A 19,203-nucleotide genomic window follows, 5' to 3' on the forward strand; every position below is an offset into this window, starting at 1 on the left:
GGTTTGAACCGAGAAACTCTGACTTAAGAGTCCGCGACACTAACCACGGGACCACAACCCGACACTTTGTGAAATACATGTCATTCCACAAAGAAATAAATTATTCCGAAACTGGTAGTCACGAATTAGTGTTTATAAAGGTGGTATTACACAAAGTGAACAATTAATGATAAGGAGAGTGTAATTATAAAATCACAGTAAATGTCCAGACTTTAACTGTGTCCATATTCTTCTTCGTCTATGTTGACGTGTCAAATGCATAGAGGTGTTTTTTTCTGTACTAGCTCAAAAACAAAAGAGTGTTTTAAAAATTGCCAATTTTCAGGTAAAAATTGTGCCCAAAATTGACGCATCAAGCCCATCAAAAAACATGGTCGATTCATTTATAACAGTCGACAGCACAATTCAAGATATCAAGTGGGCAAAACATCTTCAGAAACCTTATACGGTATGTTTATTTTTAAATAATATTAAAAAACCAAATCCTCATGTATGAAAATGAAAACGTGCCAATCCTGTGTTAAACCAATAAGAGATCATTAAATCGCACCAAAACGTAACAATTTTAATAATAATAATAATAAAACCCTTATACGCACCCCAATGGTGCATAGGGCACTGTTTAATATAAAAGCAGCGTTATCTTGATCGTTTACACATGAAGGAAAGGTGATCAGCCCTCCGCTTCAGGTACCATTCCCGGTTGATATTGAATAAATATTACAGTGAAAAAATCACTTATATTTATTTGACCCCCCCTGGGAATCGAACCCGGGACCCCCAGAACGGTAGCCGAGCGTGCTGACCATTACACTACGGAGGCGGACAAACAAACAATTTTACAAGCTAGAATTCCTGTTTACTTAATATCATTTAAAATGGCAATGTAACGTTTTGGTGAGGACCTCCACATTTACCTTCCCTATCCTTACTCTCATACCTCCAGACAAGCCTCTGATAGAGGCTTTGAGGGTTATTCTATTCAAATAAAATTAAAAATCTGCCTTATAATAATAATTATAATCTTGGATGATTTATATAGCGCCATTTTCGTAAAAAACTACCTCAAGGGCGCTTATACAGGTATGGAATATGATATAAAAATGATGAGAGAAAAAGTAAAAAATGACGTCGGCTGAGTCTGAAGGCAGGAAAGTGGAGCCGCCGTACTGTTGCGCTTTCTTCTCGGTCTTCTTAGGCTGGAGCATGGCCAAAATGTTGGACAGGACGCCTCACTGTGTAATGGTAGTGCCGGAGAGCAGCTTGTTAAGGTCCCGTCATTGTGGATATTCAACTGCAGATGGCGGAGGTAATGCTGGTCTTCTTATGCTTTGTAGTCTCCTGCCTCGTGATCACTCTTAGGCAAAATGATCAGTCTTTCTTCATGGCTGATGTAATTTTATTTTATTTTATTTATTTTGAAATTTTACAGAACAGTTACATAAATACATTTACAGTAATGATTAACAAAAAAACAGGTATTTGTAACATCCATTTACAAAATTTCACATATCGCTCACTCTTTTCAAGAACGTCATAAATCAAAATACTTGATTTTTCAGGAGAACGTTTTTAAAGTTTGAAAATATAATACAATGTACTAAAAATAAATATCAAGCCACTTATTGAACTTTTTACTGTGCAACAGATCTTTTTAGGTAAAACCTGAAGGTTTTTTCTCCATTTGAAAAATATTTATTATATTTTTTTAAAAAATTAAACAATACATTTTCTTCAAAATCCAAAAACAACACTTTCTGCCCTGTAGCGGGTAAATATTAAGTTAAAAATATGCTGTTTTTGCTGGGATAAACTACACTTTCTGGGCATTCCGAAAATATGCACAACTGAAAATTGATAAATTTTGATTTATGACGTTCTTGAAAGGAGTGAGCGATATATCATTAAATCAATATGATCAAAGCTTAAGTCCAAGACAAATTATGCTAAAATTGGGACACAACACAATATAAGTATCGACTTGTATAATATAAACAGAATTTCAGAAGACAGACTTCCACGTATCGCCTTCAAGGAAACCCTGAAGGACGCAGAACCCCAGGCAGACCTCCAAAAATATGGAAACATAGCTGGAAGTCAATACCCCAAGAGCGACAAGCGGAGGCACAAACAGATCCTTAGGATATACAAAAAGAAGAAGACTTATATAATGTTTTGATTTTTTTATAGGATGAAGCGATTGCAAGCATAACAGATGGCCAATACCCTGAACCAAGTAATCCATTCGGGTACCACGATTTTGGTCCATCGTCCAGCGACCACGATCACCAATACAAGATGCCCGACAGCTCCTTCCAAGAAATGGACTGCAAAGAGGCTATCACGGCCAGCTCGCAGGACCACCTGCGGCTGGCTGAACCCTTCGCCTCGGACTCCTTCGAGGCTTCCGAAGACAAGGTGATGGACAATCTCCACCAGCTCCCGCTGAGGCGGGCTTCCTTGGAGCGGATGGGCTTCAACGTGGACTACTCCGGCGAAGAGGCCAACATCTATGTGGAAGTTTGCGATTATACCTCGGGCCAGAACGCAGCGACCAACACTGAAGACTTCTACAACGACAGCGGGGTGCAAGAGCTGGATAACTATTACGGGATAGCGAAGAATGATGGGAATATGTCTCCAAGAACCTATAACTCGTAAGATTAAAAATACTAATTTACAACATTTTGAGTGTGTCCAAATACTTGTTCACAAAATCTGTTCATTCATAAATTGGGTTCGATTTCAGAAACCAATTATAAGCTAACGTCGAGGGTTGCTTGTATATTTTAAGGGAAACAATTCGTTCGCTCCTTTCAAGAACGTCATAAATCAAAAATCTTGTTTTTTCAGGAGAACGTTTTTAAAGTTTAAAAATATAATTCAATGCATTAAAAATAAATATCAAGCCATTTATTGAACTTTTTACTGTGCAACAGATCTTTTTAGGTAAAACCTGAAAGTTTTTTCTCCATTTGAAAAATATTAAGTATATTTAGAAAAAAATAATTAATTAATACCTTTTCTTTAAAATGCAAAAACAACACTTTCTGCCCTGTAGCGGGTAAATATTAAGTTAAAAATATGCCTCTTTTGTTGGGATATAGTACATTTTCTGGGCATTCTGAAAACATGCACAGCTGAAAATTGACGATTTTGATTTATGACGTTCTTGAAAGGAGTTAGCGATGTGTTATCATGAGAATCGTTTTTTCGTGATGTTGTTACTAAGAATGTGTGTTTTTGTGAGGTAGGTTTAAATGAATGTATGTATGTTTTTGTCAAGTGGTTTCTGTGAATACGTGCTCACATGTGGTGGGCTTTTTGAGAATGAATGTGTGAACAAATGAATACAATACCACTTTTTGAAGGAAAAAACCTGGTCCTATTCATAATGCTCACCCTCAATAGGGTTTTTCTGGGCATTCCGAAAACACGCACAACTGAAAATTGCCGATTTTCGCGAATTGTGTTTTTAGTCAAATATTTCGATATTTCTCAATGAGAGCTTCAGGAGGATTTTTCAGGAGATTATTTCATGTATTTCAGTATCCTGAACGACTACCTCAGCCTGCCAGACGTGACTGGACAGGCGAGTGACGTGTATCCCACCCTTACCGCGCAAAGCCAGGACATGAACGCCGCCCATTGTGAACGCAAGTACCTTTTTGTTCACCCTGTACGGCGGACACGTCATCCCCTAATAAGCAGCGCGAAGGACAAAGGGTTCGTCTAGCATAAAGGAAAAACGAAAATCGATACGCGTTTGTATCACATTCTGAAAGGAGGACAAAATATAATTCACAGCATTTTGAGTGTGTCCAAATACTAACTTTTTTAATCAATATCTGCTACAACAAAAGAGTTGAGATGTGCTTTCAAGATAATCTGGCAAATTCCCTATTTTAACGTTTTTCCCATATTATCGGCAAGTAGGTACTTGGCTATTCATTCAGTTTTTATTGTCTCAACACTTTAAGTAGCAAAAAGGGCTTAGGAGAAATTATATATTTACAACATTTTAAGTGTGTCCAAATACTTGTTCACAAAATCTGGATTATCTCCAATTACAGGAGTTATTTTCATATTATTTTTTGACGTCTCATCAAAGATGAAGAAGAGTATGGAAGTCTTCTTCATCTTTGATGAGGTGTCAAAACATAATATGAAAATAACTCCTGTAATTGGAGATAATCCAGATTTTGTGAACAAGTATTTGGACACACTCAAAATGGTGTAAATAAATTATCTGGTCAAATTATTAGCTTAAATAATAAAAGTGAAAATGATATTTTCTGGCGTTTCTCATGTGTGTGATTATAATCTAGGATTGGGACCTTACATACTGATATTTGAGTTTCTGCTTAATAAAAAGCTTCTTTTCATCTCACCTATAGATGTCTCTAGTGAAGTTCTAGTGATTCAATAACAATGTTTCTGAATTGGTTCATATATATATACAACTTCCATGAATTTGAGTAGTGTGGTGTCAATAATGGGTAGAATTGGTGAATGTTACACGTGTGTAAAGTGATAACTTAAACCAGCCTATGACGGTCGTCAGCCCCGTAAATGCCCAGACTTCCATATTCTTCTTCATCTTTGATGAGATGTCAAAAAATAATACAAAATAAATTAACTGTTTAATTTTTACCTTATTTTCTTCAAAGGACTCGCAGAGTTTTTTGGTATTTTTTTGTATCAGATACTGGATGACATTTCGTTTATATTGCATGATTTTTTTGGAACTTGTGTAGTGGTCAGCAAGCCACTCAACCCTACTGATAATAAGAGCGAATTCTCAGAATGCAATCACTGCAACTATGTAAAACAGAGGAGGCAGTGACCGAGAACAAAAGGAGTGCAACGTCTAGTGAAAGACAACCTGGATTTGTTTTGACTAACATGTGAACAGACTTTGATCCTAAACCGAGACAAAGGAACAAAGAGTTCCCAAACGATATAAAAGGGGAACAGCTTCTGCCTCACCATCTCATTCCTCCGCCGGGAGAGCGACTACGAAGTTCCACACATCTCATTCCTCCACCGGAATCGCTACTACGAAGATCGACCTCTCACTCCTCCGCCGGGAATCCGCCAAGTAACACCGTCGCCGTCACGAGACCGCCGCATCAAGACCTCGCTACGACCTCCAGTCCATCACCCTCGTCAGCATCAAGGAGCTACTCCAGTCAGCCCGACCGTACATCTACGCCACCGCTACGCCGTACCGTCTTGTGTAACATTTATGGTTAAATAAATATCTATTCGACACGACCGTCTTCTTCCTCGTTACCACATCTCCAAACTTGTATATATGCAATTGTCTTGGATCTCTTTCATATATTGGTCCCAATTCGATAGATTTGAAAGTATGACTGATTGTGGCGCTGTAATTGACTGATCATTTAGGAAAGTTTTTTTATTTATTTAATTTTTTTATTTATTATATATTTGGCAGTCACCCAGTGAAAGGGTGTTTCTGCCAGTGTCAAGTATTATTTTTATTTCCAAAGAATAGAAAATAATAATAACAATTAATACAAAATTTCATAGGTGAAGTAAATAAAGTGGGTATACTGGCAAAAAGCGTTAACTCTAAAATCCCTGTTTGAATAATCCCTGTTATTTTAGCTTTTAGCCTGAATAAAATACCCGCTATTAAACTCAAAGTTGAATTTACTTTTAAAACCACATATATATGACATTTCAAACTACTTGGTGTATTTTGCCAGTTTATTGAACGGTCAAAACTTTATGATATGCATCATTAAGTCAAAATTGCATATGTTAGAGAAATTCCACGTATTGCACGCATTGCTTTTAAATTGCATTTTAATTTTTGACTCGTTACAGTCATTTCCGCTAGCTAAAATGTAGAAATACAATTGAAAAACATTAACCACTTATAGAATTCCTAAGATAACGGGGTACCTACATATCGCTCACTCCTTTCAAGAACGTCATAAATCAAAAATCGTCAATTTTCAGTTGTGCATGTTTTTGGAATGCCCTGAAAATGTACTATATCCCAGCAAAAGAGGCATATTTTTTACTCAATATTTACCCGCTACAGGGCAAAAAGTGTTGTTTTTGCATTTTAAAGAAAAGGTATTATTTAATTATTTTTTTAAATGAACTAAATATTAATATCTTATTAGATTAAAACCAATATTTTTAGCTTTTCGACTTTATTTTTATTTGACCAGTCTGATGATGTCGGTAACGACGAAACCCGGTCGCTGGTCAAATAAAAATAAAGTGGAAAAGCTAAAAATATTGGTTTTAATCTAATAACATATTAAAAATGCAATTCCATCACGAAGTATCAGTGGATAATATAAATGTACTAAATATTTTTCAAATGGAGAAAAAACCATCAGGTTTTACCTAAAAAGATCTGTTGCACAGTAAAAAGTTCAGTATGTGGCTTGATATTTTTTTTTAATACATTGTATTATATTTTTAAACTTTAAAAACGTTCTCCTGAAAAATCAAGTTTTTTGATTTATGACGTTCTTAAAAGGAGTGAGCGATATGTCAACGTTGTAAGAGGGTTTGCTGTATTGTGTTTTATATTTTTACTAATTAATTTTTGATTTTTGGACAGTGCCAAACAACGACTTTCTTGGGGTGGCTACTCAACATTTGGGTCACGAGAATGGGTCGCTTCAACAAGAGTAAGTGTTTTTTCAAATATTTTAAAAACCTTTAATTGTTATTTTTTTATAAACTTTATCTTATTGAATAATAATGTAAGTAAAAACCATTTCTTAAATGTTTTCCGCAGATACTGTGTGGCACACGTTATAATATCAGTATAAAATTAATTAACTTTGTTTTCACCATTTTTTTATTAATACAATTCAACCTATCGGTTTCAACAAAACATTGTCATCATCAGGGAGAACGTCATAAATCAAAATTCGTTAATTTTCAGTTTAGCAAGTTTTCGGAATGCCCAGAAAATGTACTATATCCTAACAAAAGAGGCGTATTTTAAACTTAATATTTACCTTCTTAAAATACCATTACCCCCTACCCCTATCCTTAGCAAAACCCAATAACTTGTACACTGTTTCTTTTATATATATATATATATATATATATATATATATATATATATATATATATATATATATATATATATATATATATATATATATATATATATATATATATATATATATATATATATATATATATATATATATATATATATTTATATATATATATATTTATATATATATATATATATATATATATATATATATATATATATATATATATATATATATATATATATATATATATATATATATATATATATATATATAAATATATATATATATATAAATATATATATATATATATATATATATATATATATATATATATATATATATATATACATATATACACATATTTGTTTAGCCATAAATTAAACCCTGAAGAGGGCACAGGTTGTTGCCGAAACTAGTTGGTTAGTAAAAATGTGAGTGGATCAAAACACAAAGTATTTTTATTTCTCAAAATAATATATTAATATTTAGGCGCTACAGGGCAGAAAGTGTTGTTTTGCGCATTTTGAAGAAAAGGTACCGTTTAATTATTTTTTTAAATATACTAAATATTATTCAAATGGAGAAAAAACATTCAGGTTTTACTTTAAAAGATCTGTTGCACAGTTAAAAGTTCAATAAGTGGCTTGATATTTATTTTTAATGCATTTTATTTTATTCTTAAACTTTAAAAACGTTTTCCTGAAAAATCAAGTTTTTTGATTTATGACATTCTTGAAAGGAGTGAGCGATATGCGTTCCTGGTTGCTTTGGTCGGCTTTTCAAAATCTTATCGACTGACTATTGATGTGTAATGATGGATCCATTGTCAAATACAGCTTAAAAAACCGTGAAACAGTTCCAAATAGCGCTCTGAATCGTCGAAGCGTTGTTATTTTTGATCGACTATGAGCGAACGCCTTTCTCACTTGAACAGAGATTTTTCATGGACAAGCAAATGGAGATCTTTAACTCTTACCACTCTGTAGGCCAGACAATCTGGCCCGTATGATTCTAGTAGGCAGCTCCGTGGGCCACAATGTCTGGCCCGGCGCAGGTATAACTTTAATCACTCATTTCTCTATCACCCAAGTATATTCTACCAAAAAATATTTCAGATAAATACAGTCAATCTTAATTAACATGGTCATACGAATTGCCATACAGGGTGTCTTTAAATTAGGGAACCAAAATATTTATTTTAATGGTAGAAAAACGTGGTATTTTTTTTATCAGAGTAGCTGATCAGTTATGAGAAAAAATGGTCAGAGTGGAAAGGGTTAAGGTATTAGATATCCTACTAATATTTTTTTTAACGTAAATGTTATTAGCGAGTTTATGTTTTTTTTCATTCTTTAGTCATATAACAGAAATCTTTTTTCCTTTAGATTACTGAGTTCAGGAAATCTACCAGACACAGTTGGTCAACATGGTAAGTTTGAATTGAAATATTATTTACGGAGTTGTATTTTTAAATTTTATTTTATTTTTTTGAATTACCTAACGTCCAAGTGACTCTGAAATCTAGCTACGGCTTATGCAACACCGTTTATCATGTCCCCACTCAGGCTTCAACTTTATAAGTTTCATAGCCTATGCCTACTCGTGAGTGGATTTACTCTTTATGTTTAAAGTTACTATAATTTCATATAATTCATGAGTGAAAATTCTAGGCAAAAACACTCGCTTGTATTTTTAAAACTATAAATGAAACTATTTATACTTATTGAAATGTATAAAAATACGAGAAAAATACGAAAATACGGATGAGGAGATGCATGAACTTGGAAGAAGCGAGGAATTTTCGCAAAGACAGAGTGGTGTGGCGTTCTATTCTCTCTGCCTACCCCTGCGGGGAAGCGGCGTGATGGTTAGTTAGTTAGTTTTAAAAATGCGACAGACGTTGCTTCGCAAATGACCAAAATATTTAATTAAAATAAGTATAATTTTTCCAAGTCATAATAAGTCAAGAAATAAGGAACGTTCAAGAGGTATCGTCTGCTTGGTTTGGGATTAGTTTCGACATTATTTTCCGCTTCCTGTGTGGAGCATATGGAGTCCACAAACTGTCTCTTAACTTTTCTGTCGGCCGCTAGCTCCCTTGCATCCTACCAAGTCAGATTCGCGTCTCGAAGTTCAGATAAGTCGTTATATGTAATTATGTTATATGTATTATCAATAAACTCCCTAAAGAAATTAAAAAATAGATGATTTAAAAAATTAAAGCTCTATACATTTAAATATTGAAAAATATACACAAAAAGACTGTTATATCTTTTATTATATAACATTAACCGAACCCGGGACCTCCAGAACGGTAGCCGAGCGTGCTGACCATTACACTACGGAGGCGGACAAAAATCATTTAATTATAACATTTTAATTATAACAAAAAAACTTACTAACTAACCATGACGCCGCTTCCCCGCAAGGGTAGGCAGAGAGAATAGAACGCCATACCACTCTGTCTTTGCAAACATTCTTCGCCTCTTCCACGTTCATGCATCTCCTCATACATACCCGCCGATTGTAACGATTTTACATTTTAATTATAAAATGGAAAATCGCAAAGTTAATGCTTCAAATATAAATTATAAGGAAATAGTTGTTTAAAAATGCATTATTTGTTTAGACGGATGTTTTATTTTAAAAGGCACCATTGATAAACGGAAATACGACAAAGTTTCATGCGATCTGTAGAGAAATAAACGTAAAAAAACTAGCTGCGGAAAAACTTTAATAAGTTTATGGAAACACTGTTAGCGACGAATAGCTTTACAAAACTTTGAATCGAATGCTCCAAACTTCGTATTCCAATTCAACTATTGCTAGAAAAAGTTTTAAAAGATAAACATAATCGATTGCATTCACAGAAATACATTAGAAATACTTGACTGTTTTTAAAGAAAAATGTTTTAAAAAATACGGTATTTGTATAACTCCAAATGCGATCCATCAGACGAATGTCCAGTAAAACGATGTATGATATAATAGGGACCGTCAGTCCACTCCACCGACAAGACACACAAGGTGGCTCGGTGGGTCTCTGCAAATATATATATATATAAATATATAAATATTTTTTTTATTTTTATATTACAGTGAAAAATCACTTATATTTATTTTACCCCCCTTGGGAATCAAACCCGGGACCTCCAGAACGGTAGCCGAGCGTGCTGACCTGAAATAATACGTAAATTTAATACATAGAGGACTGCCTGTAATCGGTTCACTTTTTAGATTATCCTGTGGTTTCCATCGAGGGAAACTGCATCGGGGAGTCGGAGTATGACCCTCTATCCACTGCACTCACCCTCAACTTCCAAAACTACGACAGCCTCGGGCTGAGCCCTCCCCACTGCAGCGAGATGACTGACCAGGAAGTAAGTTTTACTCGGGAATCTATAAGACCATGGACGATAATTGTGATGTCACTCACTCCTTTCAATAACGTCATGTATCAAAAAACGCGATTTTTCAGGAGATCGTTTTCAAAGTTTAAGAATATAATAAAAATATAAAACCCTTATCCGCACCCAAATGGTGCATAGGGCACTGCGTCATATAACGCAGTGTTATCTTGATCGTTTACACATGAAGGAAAGGTGATCAGTCTTCCGCTTTAGCAACCAGTCCAGGGTAATAGTGAATAAATATTACAGTGAAAAAATCACAAATATTTATTGGAACCCCCCTTGGAATCGAACCCGGGACCTCCAGAATGGTAGCCGAGCGTGCTGACCATTACACTACGGAGGCAGACGTAATACATTTTATTAAGAATATAATAAAATGTATTAAAAATAAATATCAAGTCACTTATTGAACTTTTTACTGCGCAACAGATCTTTTTAGGTAAAACCTGAAGGTTTTTTCTCCATTTGAAAAATATTGAGTATTTAAAAAAAATCAAACAATACCTTTTCTTCAAAATGCAAAAACAACACTTTCTGCTCTGTAGCAGGTAAATATTAACTTAAAAATATGCCGCTTTTGCTGGGATATAGTGCATTTTCTGGGCATTTCGAAAACATGCACAACTGCTATATGACGTTGTTGAAAGGAGTGAGCAATGTGTCAATCCCATCAATACGAAATTCAATTGAAAATCTTCTTCTTCCTGGCTCCATCCCAATTTATCGTCTTTGTAGACTGTTGGGATCAGCTCTCCTCGTCCTCAGGCTGTAAATCTTTCTATCATGGACAATGACACCTGGGCCATGTCTCCGAATCATGTTACCTTTCTGTAGAATCTATGAATTTTTTCGTCTTCAATTTAAAGCAAAACCCTTTAACTTTAAACTTATCCGCACCCCAATGGTGCATAGGGCACTGTGTCATATAATCGCAGTGATATCATGATCGTTAACACATGAAGGAAAGGTGATCAGCCCTCCGCTTCAGGTACCAGTCCAGGGTAATATTGAATAAATATTACAGTGAAAAATCACTTTTATTTATTTGACCCCCCCCCTGGGAATCGAACCCGGGACCTCCAGAATGGTAGCCGAGCGTGCTGACCATTACACTACAGAGGCAGACAATTTTTTATTTCAATTTAAAAACGAACTTATTTAATGAATAACCCAAAACAAATTAGAATTACCACAACTCGAGATGAAATATCTGTCATTTTTTATACCAAATTAAGTAATATTAAAATTAAGAAATTATGTAATAATATTTAATTCACATATATTGGCAAAAGCAATATATTTTATATGCAACGCCCTTATATGTACAACATTTTGAGTGTGTCCAAATACTTGTTCACAAAATCTGGATTATCTCCAATTACAGGAGTTATTTTCATGTTATTTTTTGACATCTCATCAAAGATGAAGAAGAATATGGAAGTCTGGGCATTTACGGGGCTTACGACCGTCATAGGCTGGTTTAAGTGATCACTTTACATAATAGATGATCATCTCACCAATAGATGTCTCTAGTGAAGTTCTAGTGATTCATGAACAAGGTTTCTAAATTGGTTCATATATATAGAACTTCCAAGAATTTTAGTAGTGTGGTTGTCAATAATGGGTAGAATTGGTGAATGCTACACGTGTGTAAAGTGATCACTTAAACTAGCCTATGACGGTCGTGAGCCTCGTAAATGCCTAGACTTCCATATTCTTCTTCATCTTTGATGAGATGTCAAAAAATAACATGAAAATAACTCCTGTAATTGGAGATAATCCAGATTTTGTGAACAAGTATTTGGACACACTCAAAATGTTGTACATATAAGGGCGTTGCATATAAAATATATTGCTTTTGCCAATATATGTGAATTAAATATTATTACATAATTTCTTAATTTTAATATTACTTAATTTGGTATAAAAAATGACAGATATTTCATCAAAAAATACCATTATATGTATATTAAAAAAAGGAAGTCTGAGCATTGCGATGTTGGGGAGTCTGGATGGTTCCATTCTCCTCATATGCTCATACCATTGTCTCCTTCGTTGCCTTCCCCACCTAACGATATCTCTCATCTCTTATCCCGATGTTCATTATTCTATCTCGTAGACTCTTGCCAGATATGCTTCTTAGGATCTCCATTTCTGACACTCTTAGCGCGTCTTTTCTGCGTTCACCAACTTACAACCTACAAAAAGCCATCCATCCAATATATATAATCCAATGCACATTCAAATTTCTTGAAGAAAAAGGCTTGAGCTGTTTCCTCGAAGTCTTTAAAGATTGTATATATTGAAAGCTGTCCCACCACATGTCCAGATCTGATACAGAAGCATCTAGGCTTTCTGACAGATCTGCTTTTGCTAAGCATTTTAAAAAAAAACTAAGTTGTGAAATTTATTGAAAATGTGAAACAATATAAAATTGTATCCGATTTTACTGTGAATTTACATTAAAAGCCTTCAATATACCTGTCACTGCCAATCTAAATAAATACAGGTTTCTAAATCTGTCACCAAATTTTCTGAAAGGGATTAGTATTTAGTTCAATTAGTCAGCTAGATCCGACTACGACCCGACGCTGGCCCTACACAGACGCTTACAACCCCGACCAGCACAGCAGATAGAAACGGAACTAGATTGTATAGTCTGTATGTTGTTAGGTGGCGAGGCGCATTTCGGAGCTGACTAGAGTCTGCAAAAGGTATTCCAACTGGGAGAGCAGGCATGCCGCTGCAGTCCATATGCTGTGCTTCCTTTGCAACTATGTCGGCAAGGTGGCCAAATTCGAAGACCACCTCAGAAAGGTAAAGATACAAGACTCAATTGTGTCTGCAGAGTTCGGGAGATGCTTCAACAGCCAGTTTGAGGGATGGTAGCTCTTCCCCCAGCATCCAAGATGGTCGTCATCGGGCTTAAGAAGAACTTATCATTTATTTTATTCGAGATTTAGTTGTGCCTGCAAATATTGGATGATGCTACAGCAACCAGTAAGAGGGATGGAAGCCCTTCCATCCCTCGTACTGGGGATGGAAGGGCTATAAAATAAAATAAATCATTAATTACGAGAGTTTTTGTTTCAATAAAACTCCACATAACCAGTTTCTTATCACGAAGAACCAAAATCGTCAAAAAATGACAAATCAACAGTTTTTAGAACCAAAAAGTTTCACTTCGAACGTCAAAGAGTCTTTTTTTTCATTTTAATTATGAATTGTTTTGAATGTTTTTGATACAGAAACATGCCCTGTGGATACAAAGCTCAGTGCGCGGCATGATGACCTTGGAGATCAACGTCCAGGCTTTAGCTTCTGATCTGTTTTCTTTGAAGCAGCAAACCATCATTGAGCACAGAGAGAGACTCTATGTCCTTCGAGTCCAGTTTAAACCGCCAGACACAGTTTGTGCCATCATCCTGGTAAGCATTTCTTTTTAAGTTATGATGTTTAACTCCTTCTCTCTCTCTCTCTCTCTCGCTCTCTCTCTTCCATTGATCTCTGGATTCCGCTGTAAGAAGAGTGGCATTACAAGTGAAGACTATGCATCCTCGATCGGTATATATGTCTTACAATCTGGCATTTGGCGTTATTTTTATACACTTGTGTAACGTTCACCATTCTGCCCATTATTGAACATTTGCTTTCGTACTCTGTACTCACCCCATACGAAAAGTTAAACAATTAATAATAAATAATAATAATTTTGGATGATTTACAAAGCGCCATTTTCGTAAAAAAAAACTACCTCAAGGGCGTTTATATTATGATAATAAGAAAAAAAATTAAAGAAAAACATCGTCAATCGGCTGAGTCTGAAGGGGGAAAAGTGGAGCCATCTTATTGCGTCTTCTTCTCGGTCTTCTTGGGCTGCAGCATGGCCAAGATGTTGGGCAGGACGCCTCCCTGAGCGACGATAGCGCCAGAGAGCAGCTTGTTGAGATCCCGTCATTTGTAAAGTCAACTGCAGATGGCGGGGGTGATGCTGGTCTTTTTTTTGTTACTGGTGGACATCTCCAACACCTTGGCAGCTTTGGTGTTTGAAATTGTCCCGGTACCTATTTTATAGTGTTTAATCATTCGATGTACGAGTACATCCATACATTCTACATTGAAAGCTGTCCCATCGCATGCCCAGATCTGATACAGAAGCATCTAGGCTTCCTGACAGATCTGCTCTTGCTAAGCATTTTTTAAAACTAAGTTGCGAAATTTATTGAAAATGTGAAACAACATCAAATTGTATCCCGATTTAACTGTGAATTTACATTTAAAAGCTTTCAATATACCTGTCACTGCCAATCTAAGTAAATACAAGATTGTAAGTCCATCACCAAATTTTCTAGAAGCACCCCGGTGTAGGCAGTGAAAGGGATTAGTATTTTGTTCAATTATTCAGCTAGATCTGATTCCGACTCGACATTGGCTGGTACACAGACGCCCACAACCCCGACCAGCACACGGAAGCGTGCAAAGACATACAGTCTACAATCGTTTCAGGCTATCCCTCCCAACGGACAAGTGGTGATGGAAGAACCTCTGCCAGTATTGGCCTACATCCAGGCCATAGACCCCGCCACCGGAGACGAGACGATTTGGCAGGGCATCGTGGAGTGCCTGAACCAGCCAGGGCGCCTCACGGACGAGGAGGTGTTCTCGAACCGGATGTCCGGGAGGTTCGAGGTGATGCTGAGGGACATCCACCTCCTGCCGCCCGTGGCGCACGACGCCGACATCAATCTCGAGGGAGTGGTGTTGCAAATTCACGTTTTGATCAAGACTTTGAGCGATGTTGTGGAAATGGGTAAAAAATACCTTCTTGTTTTGTATATTTTGGACTAAAGACTTGACATGCCGCTCACTCCTTTCAAGAACGTCATAAATCAAAAAACTTGATTTTTCAGGAGAACGTTTTTAAAGTTTAAAAATGTAATACAATATATATTTAAAATAAATATCGAGCCACTTACTTAACTATTTACTGTGCAACAGATCCTTTTAGGTAAAACCTGAAGGTTTTATCTCCATTTGAAAAATATTTAGTATATTTCAAGGTCAAATTTTAAAGGCGTGTTGTGAATACGAGACTAATGTTTTTTATTGTTGGTATTATTTCAGAAGTGTCTCAGAGTTATCCAGCACCTTCGACGCCATATCACACGTAAACAAACGAAAATAAATCACAATATTGTTAGTAAGTCCAAAATATTACTTACAAATTTTGAACTTGTTCCACTAAATAGTTTTTAATATCACGATTTTTTTCATTGATATCCCAACAAAGAAGAAGAAGAATATCGAACTCTGGACAAACATTTTATGATAATTTCTGCTAATAAAATATGATAATTTATGAGGCGAATGTTAGTGGGAAAAGAAGCAGAGGAAGACCGAGTAAAACATGGCAAGATCAGGTATGCCAAATACTTGAAAGTGGTCAGGTTAGGAGTTGTAACAGTCGGCGGGTATGTATGAGGAGATGCATGAACGTGGAAGAGGCGAAGAATGTTTGCTAGGACAGAGTGGTGTGGCGCTCTATTCTCTCTGCCTATCCTTGCGGGGAAGTGGCGTGATGGTTAGTTAGTTAGTTAGTTAGTAATTTCTACCATAGAAGTCATGCGAAATGTCTTTTCAATCGTAGCATAAATATGACTTCCGAAATTTGAGAAGTGTGATTGTCAATCATGGGTGGAATGGTGAATGTTACGTTAATATAAAGTGATCACTTAAATCAGCTTCTGACATGTCGTAAGCCCTGTAAATGCCCAGACTTCTATATTCTTCTTGATCTTCTATGTTAAAATATTAATGAATTTTTTAAAACAAAAATAAATTTGTTATTGTTATTGTTTTGTATTGAAACTGATAACTTATTATTTTTATATGTTTACTATGGATAGAGAGGTGTTTTTGTTAAATTTTATCAAATTTCTATTTTTGTTAAAAAGTCACATAAGAAACCTTTGTTAAAGGTTGATATTAATTATTTTCCATATTAATTGATTCAGAATCAACTTTATGGAATAACATGTTTTTTTAAATATAAAAATGAAACACTTGTATAAGACCACTTTTCTGAGTTCATTAATGTAAACGCGACCAGTTTCGAGAACTACACGTTTTATTACCGTTGATGAGCACATCCGTAGTTCTCGAAACTGGTCGTGTTTACATTAACACACTCAAAAAGTACTCTTAAACAAGTATTTGTTTTTACATTTATATATTAAATTCCTATTTGTTATTATTATATCTTCGATTTGTTATTTTTATTTTATTTTTAATTACCTAACGTTAAAGAGCCTCTGAAATCTAGCTGCGGCTTATGCAACACCGCTTATCGAGAACCTACCGAGGCTTCAACTTTTTTTAGTTTTATAGCCTTTGCCTACTCGTGAGTGGATTTACTCTTTATGTTAAAAGTAACTATAATTTCATGTAATTCATGAGTGAAATTTCTAGGCAAAAACACTCATTTTTTTTGTATTGAATTCTGTGAATTCGATTTTTTTATATATCCTTATGTTTATCCGAGAGACGAATCTCTTATTTTGATAAGGAAAATTATCATATCTAGTCGGGTTGTGGTCCCGTGGTTAGTGTCGCGACTCTTAAGTCAGAGTTTATCGGTTCGAACCCCTCTACAGAAATTTGATACCTATTTGTAATAATGAGCCGCTTGGGCTCAAAGAAAAAGTATGAAAGTGAAATATTTGTGAAAATCATAAAACACACAAATATTTCTCTTTTCGTAAAAAAAACGTTTCCCAGTGTTACAATCAAACACTGTTACAATCGACCTGTGTAACATTTATCCTGGGTTTCCCTACATACTACGTATTCAAGTACTTTTGAATATGTGTTGAATATGTGTTTAATATATGGTTAATATGTGTTTTCACACTCCAATATGTTATCTAATCGTCCGCCTCCGTAGTGTAATGATCAGCACGCTCGGCTACCGTTCTGGAGGTCCCGGGTTCGATTCCCAGGGGGGGTCAAATAAATATAGGTGATTTTTTCACTCTAATATTTATTTAATAATACCCTTGACTGGTACCTGAAGCGGAGAGCTGATCACCTTTCCTTCATGTGTAAACGATCAAGATAGCACTGCGTTTATATGAAGCAGTGCCCTATGCACCATTGGGGTGCGGATAAGGGTTAAACAATATGTATTTAATATTACCTTGGACTGGTGCCTGTAGCGTTAGACTGATCACTTTGCCTTTATATAATTGACGATCAACTTTGCACTGCATCCGTTTGATGCAGTGCCCTATGCACCATTAGGTGCGGACGAGGGTATGACGATGAATAACATTAAAATTATGTTTTTTTTCCAAATGCTGTTTTATTTTATCGAGCCCTGACCATTACTACTAACCTCTTTACCCTCTTATATTTATTTCATATTACCCTGGAGTGGTCCTCGAAGCGCAGGAGTGATCACCTTGCCTTCATGTAAGTAACGATCAAGATAACACTGCGTCAATGCGATGCAGTGCCCTATGCACCGTTAGGTACAGATAAGGGTTAGGAGAAGAAGAATCCAACTATCTAAGTAACCTTAAGTTACTCAGATAGTTGGTTTCTTCTAAGTCAATACCATGCAGTGCCCTATGCACCATTAGGTGCAGATAAGGGTTAGAAGAAGAAGAAACCAACTATCTGAGTAGCCTCAAGTTTTTCTGTTCTTATCTACTCGCTCCGCAAAAAAAATGTACAGCCTTTTATTGCTTTTTATTTTACATTTTGCCCTGTGTTTTCTTATTTATTATTTAAAAAAATTAACTCCTTACTTTTCAATAACTCTATTATTTTCAAAACCATGTATTTATTTTTAAGAAAAACATTTTTTTTTCAATAAAATATTGTGTTTTAAGAAAAAAAATCTAATTTGTTAAATTATACCTGGATTTAAAGAAAATTAACTTGCGGCATATCGATTATCCCGCCTCACTCCTTTCAACAACGTCATATATCAAAAAACTCTATTTTTCAGGATATCATTTTTAAAATCGTCGTTTTTAAATTTATCGAAGTTGTGGGAAATTTAATGAATGTTGTACCGACCTTGATATGTTCTACTCCAATCTTTCAAAATTTAAAGCTAAATTGTTCGAAATCTTATAAACCTAAAAAAGTAATTCTATTCCCTGTCCTTTCCTTTTCTTTCTTTCCTATCACTGCCATCTCCTTTTCTCTTTATCCCATCCTTGTCTCATGTCTCTTCCTTTATATAGACCTCTCTTATGTATAGTTGTGAAGAACTATAATTGGTACTCATGATTTTATTTTTTGTATTCTGTATGTATCATGTATTGTAACTGTTGTTCTTCCTTCCAATAAAAAAAAAATAAAAAAATAAAAAATAAAAATAAAAAATAAAGTTCAAAAATATAATAAAATGTATTAAAAATAAATATCAAGCCACTTATTGAAGTTTTTACTGTGCAATAGATCTTTTTAGGTGAAACCTGAATGTTTTTCCTCCATTTGAAAAATATTTAGTATATTTTAAAAAAATTATTAAACAATGCCTTTTCTTCAAAATGCAAAAACAACACCTGCCCTGTAGCGGGTAAATATTGAGTTAAAAATATGCCACTTTTGCTGGGATATAGTACATTTTTTGGGCATTCCGAAAACATGTACAACTCAAAATTGACGATTTTTGATGAAGATATAACAAAAAACTTGAAAAAGGAGTGAGCGAT

At 35.1% G+C, this 19,203-nt stretch overlaps 1 protein-coding gene across 1 annotated transcript; it reads left to right on the forward strand.

The window, feature by feature from the left end:
• The first annotated feature begins 359 nt into the window (after positions 1-359).
• On the forward strand, positions 360-17,303 carry LOC148298337 (uncharacterized). Its single transcript, XM_088276949.1, has 8 exons — positions 360-448; positions 2,191-2,657; positions 3,550-3,650; positions 10,302-10,444; positions 13,151-13,294; positions 13,726-13,905; positions 14,984-15,287; positions 15,602-17,303. The coding sequence occupies exons 1-8, from the start codon at positions 371-373 to the stop codon at positions 15,646-15,648; spliced, it is 1,464 nt and encodes a 487-aa protein (XP_088133075.1). The 5' UTR covers positions 360-370; the 3' UTR covers positions 15,649-17,303.
• Positions 17,304-19,203: the final 1,900 nt, after the last annotated feature.

This window comes from Brachycentrus maculatus, unplaced genomic scaffold (genome assembly GCF_059751285.1).
Source record: "Brachycentrus maculatus isolate JH-2025_06_01 unplaced genomic scaffold, ASM5975128v1 h1tg002189l, whole genome shotgun sequence".
NCBI lineage: Eukaryota > Metazoa > Arthropoda > Insecta > Trichoptera > Brachycentridae > Brachycentrus > Brachycentrus maculatus.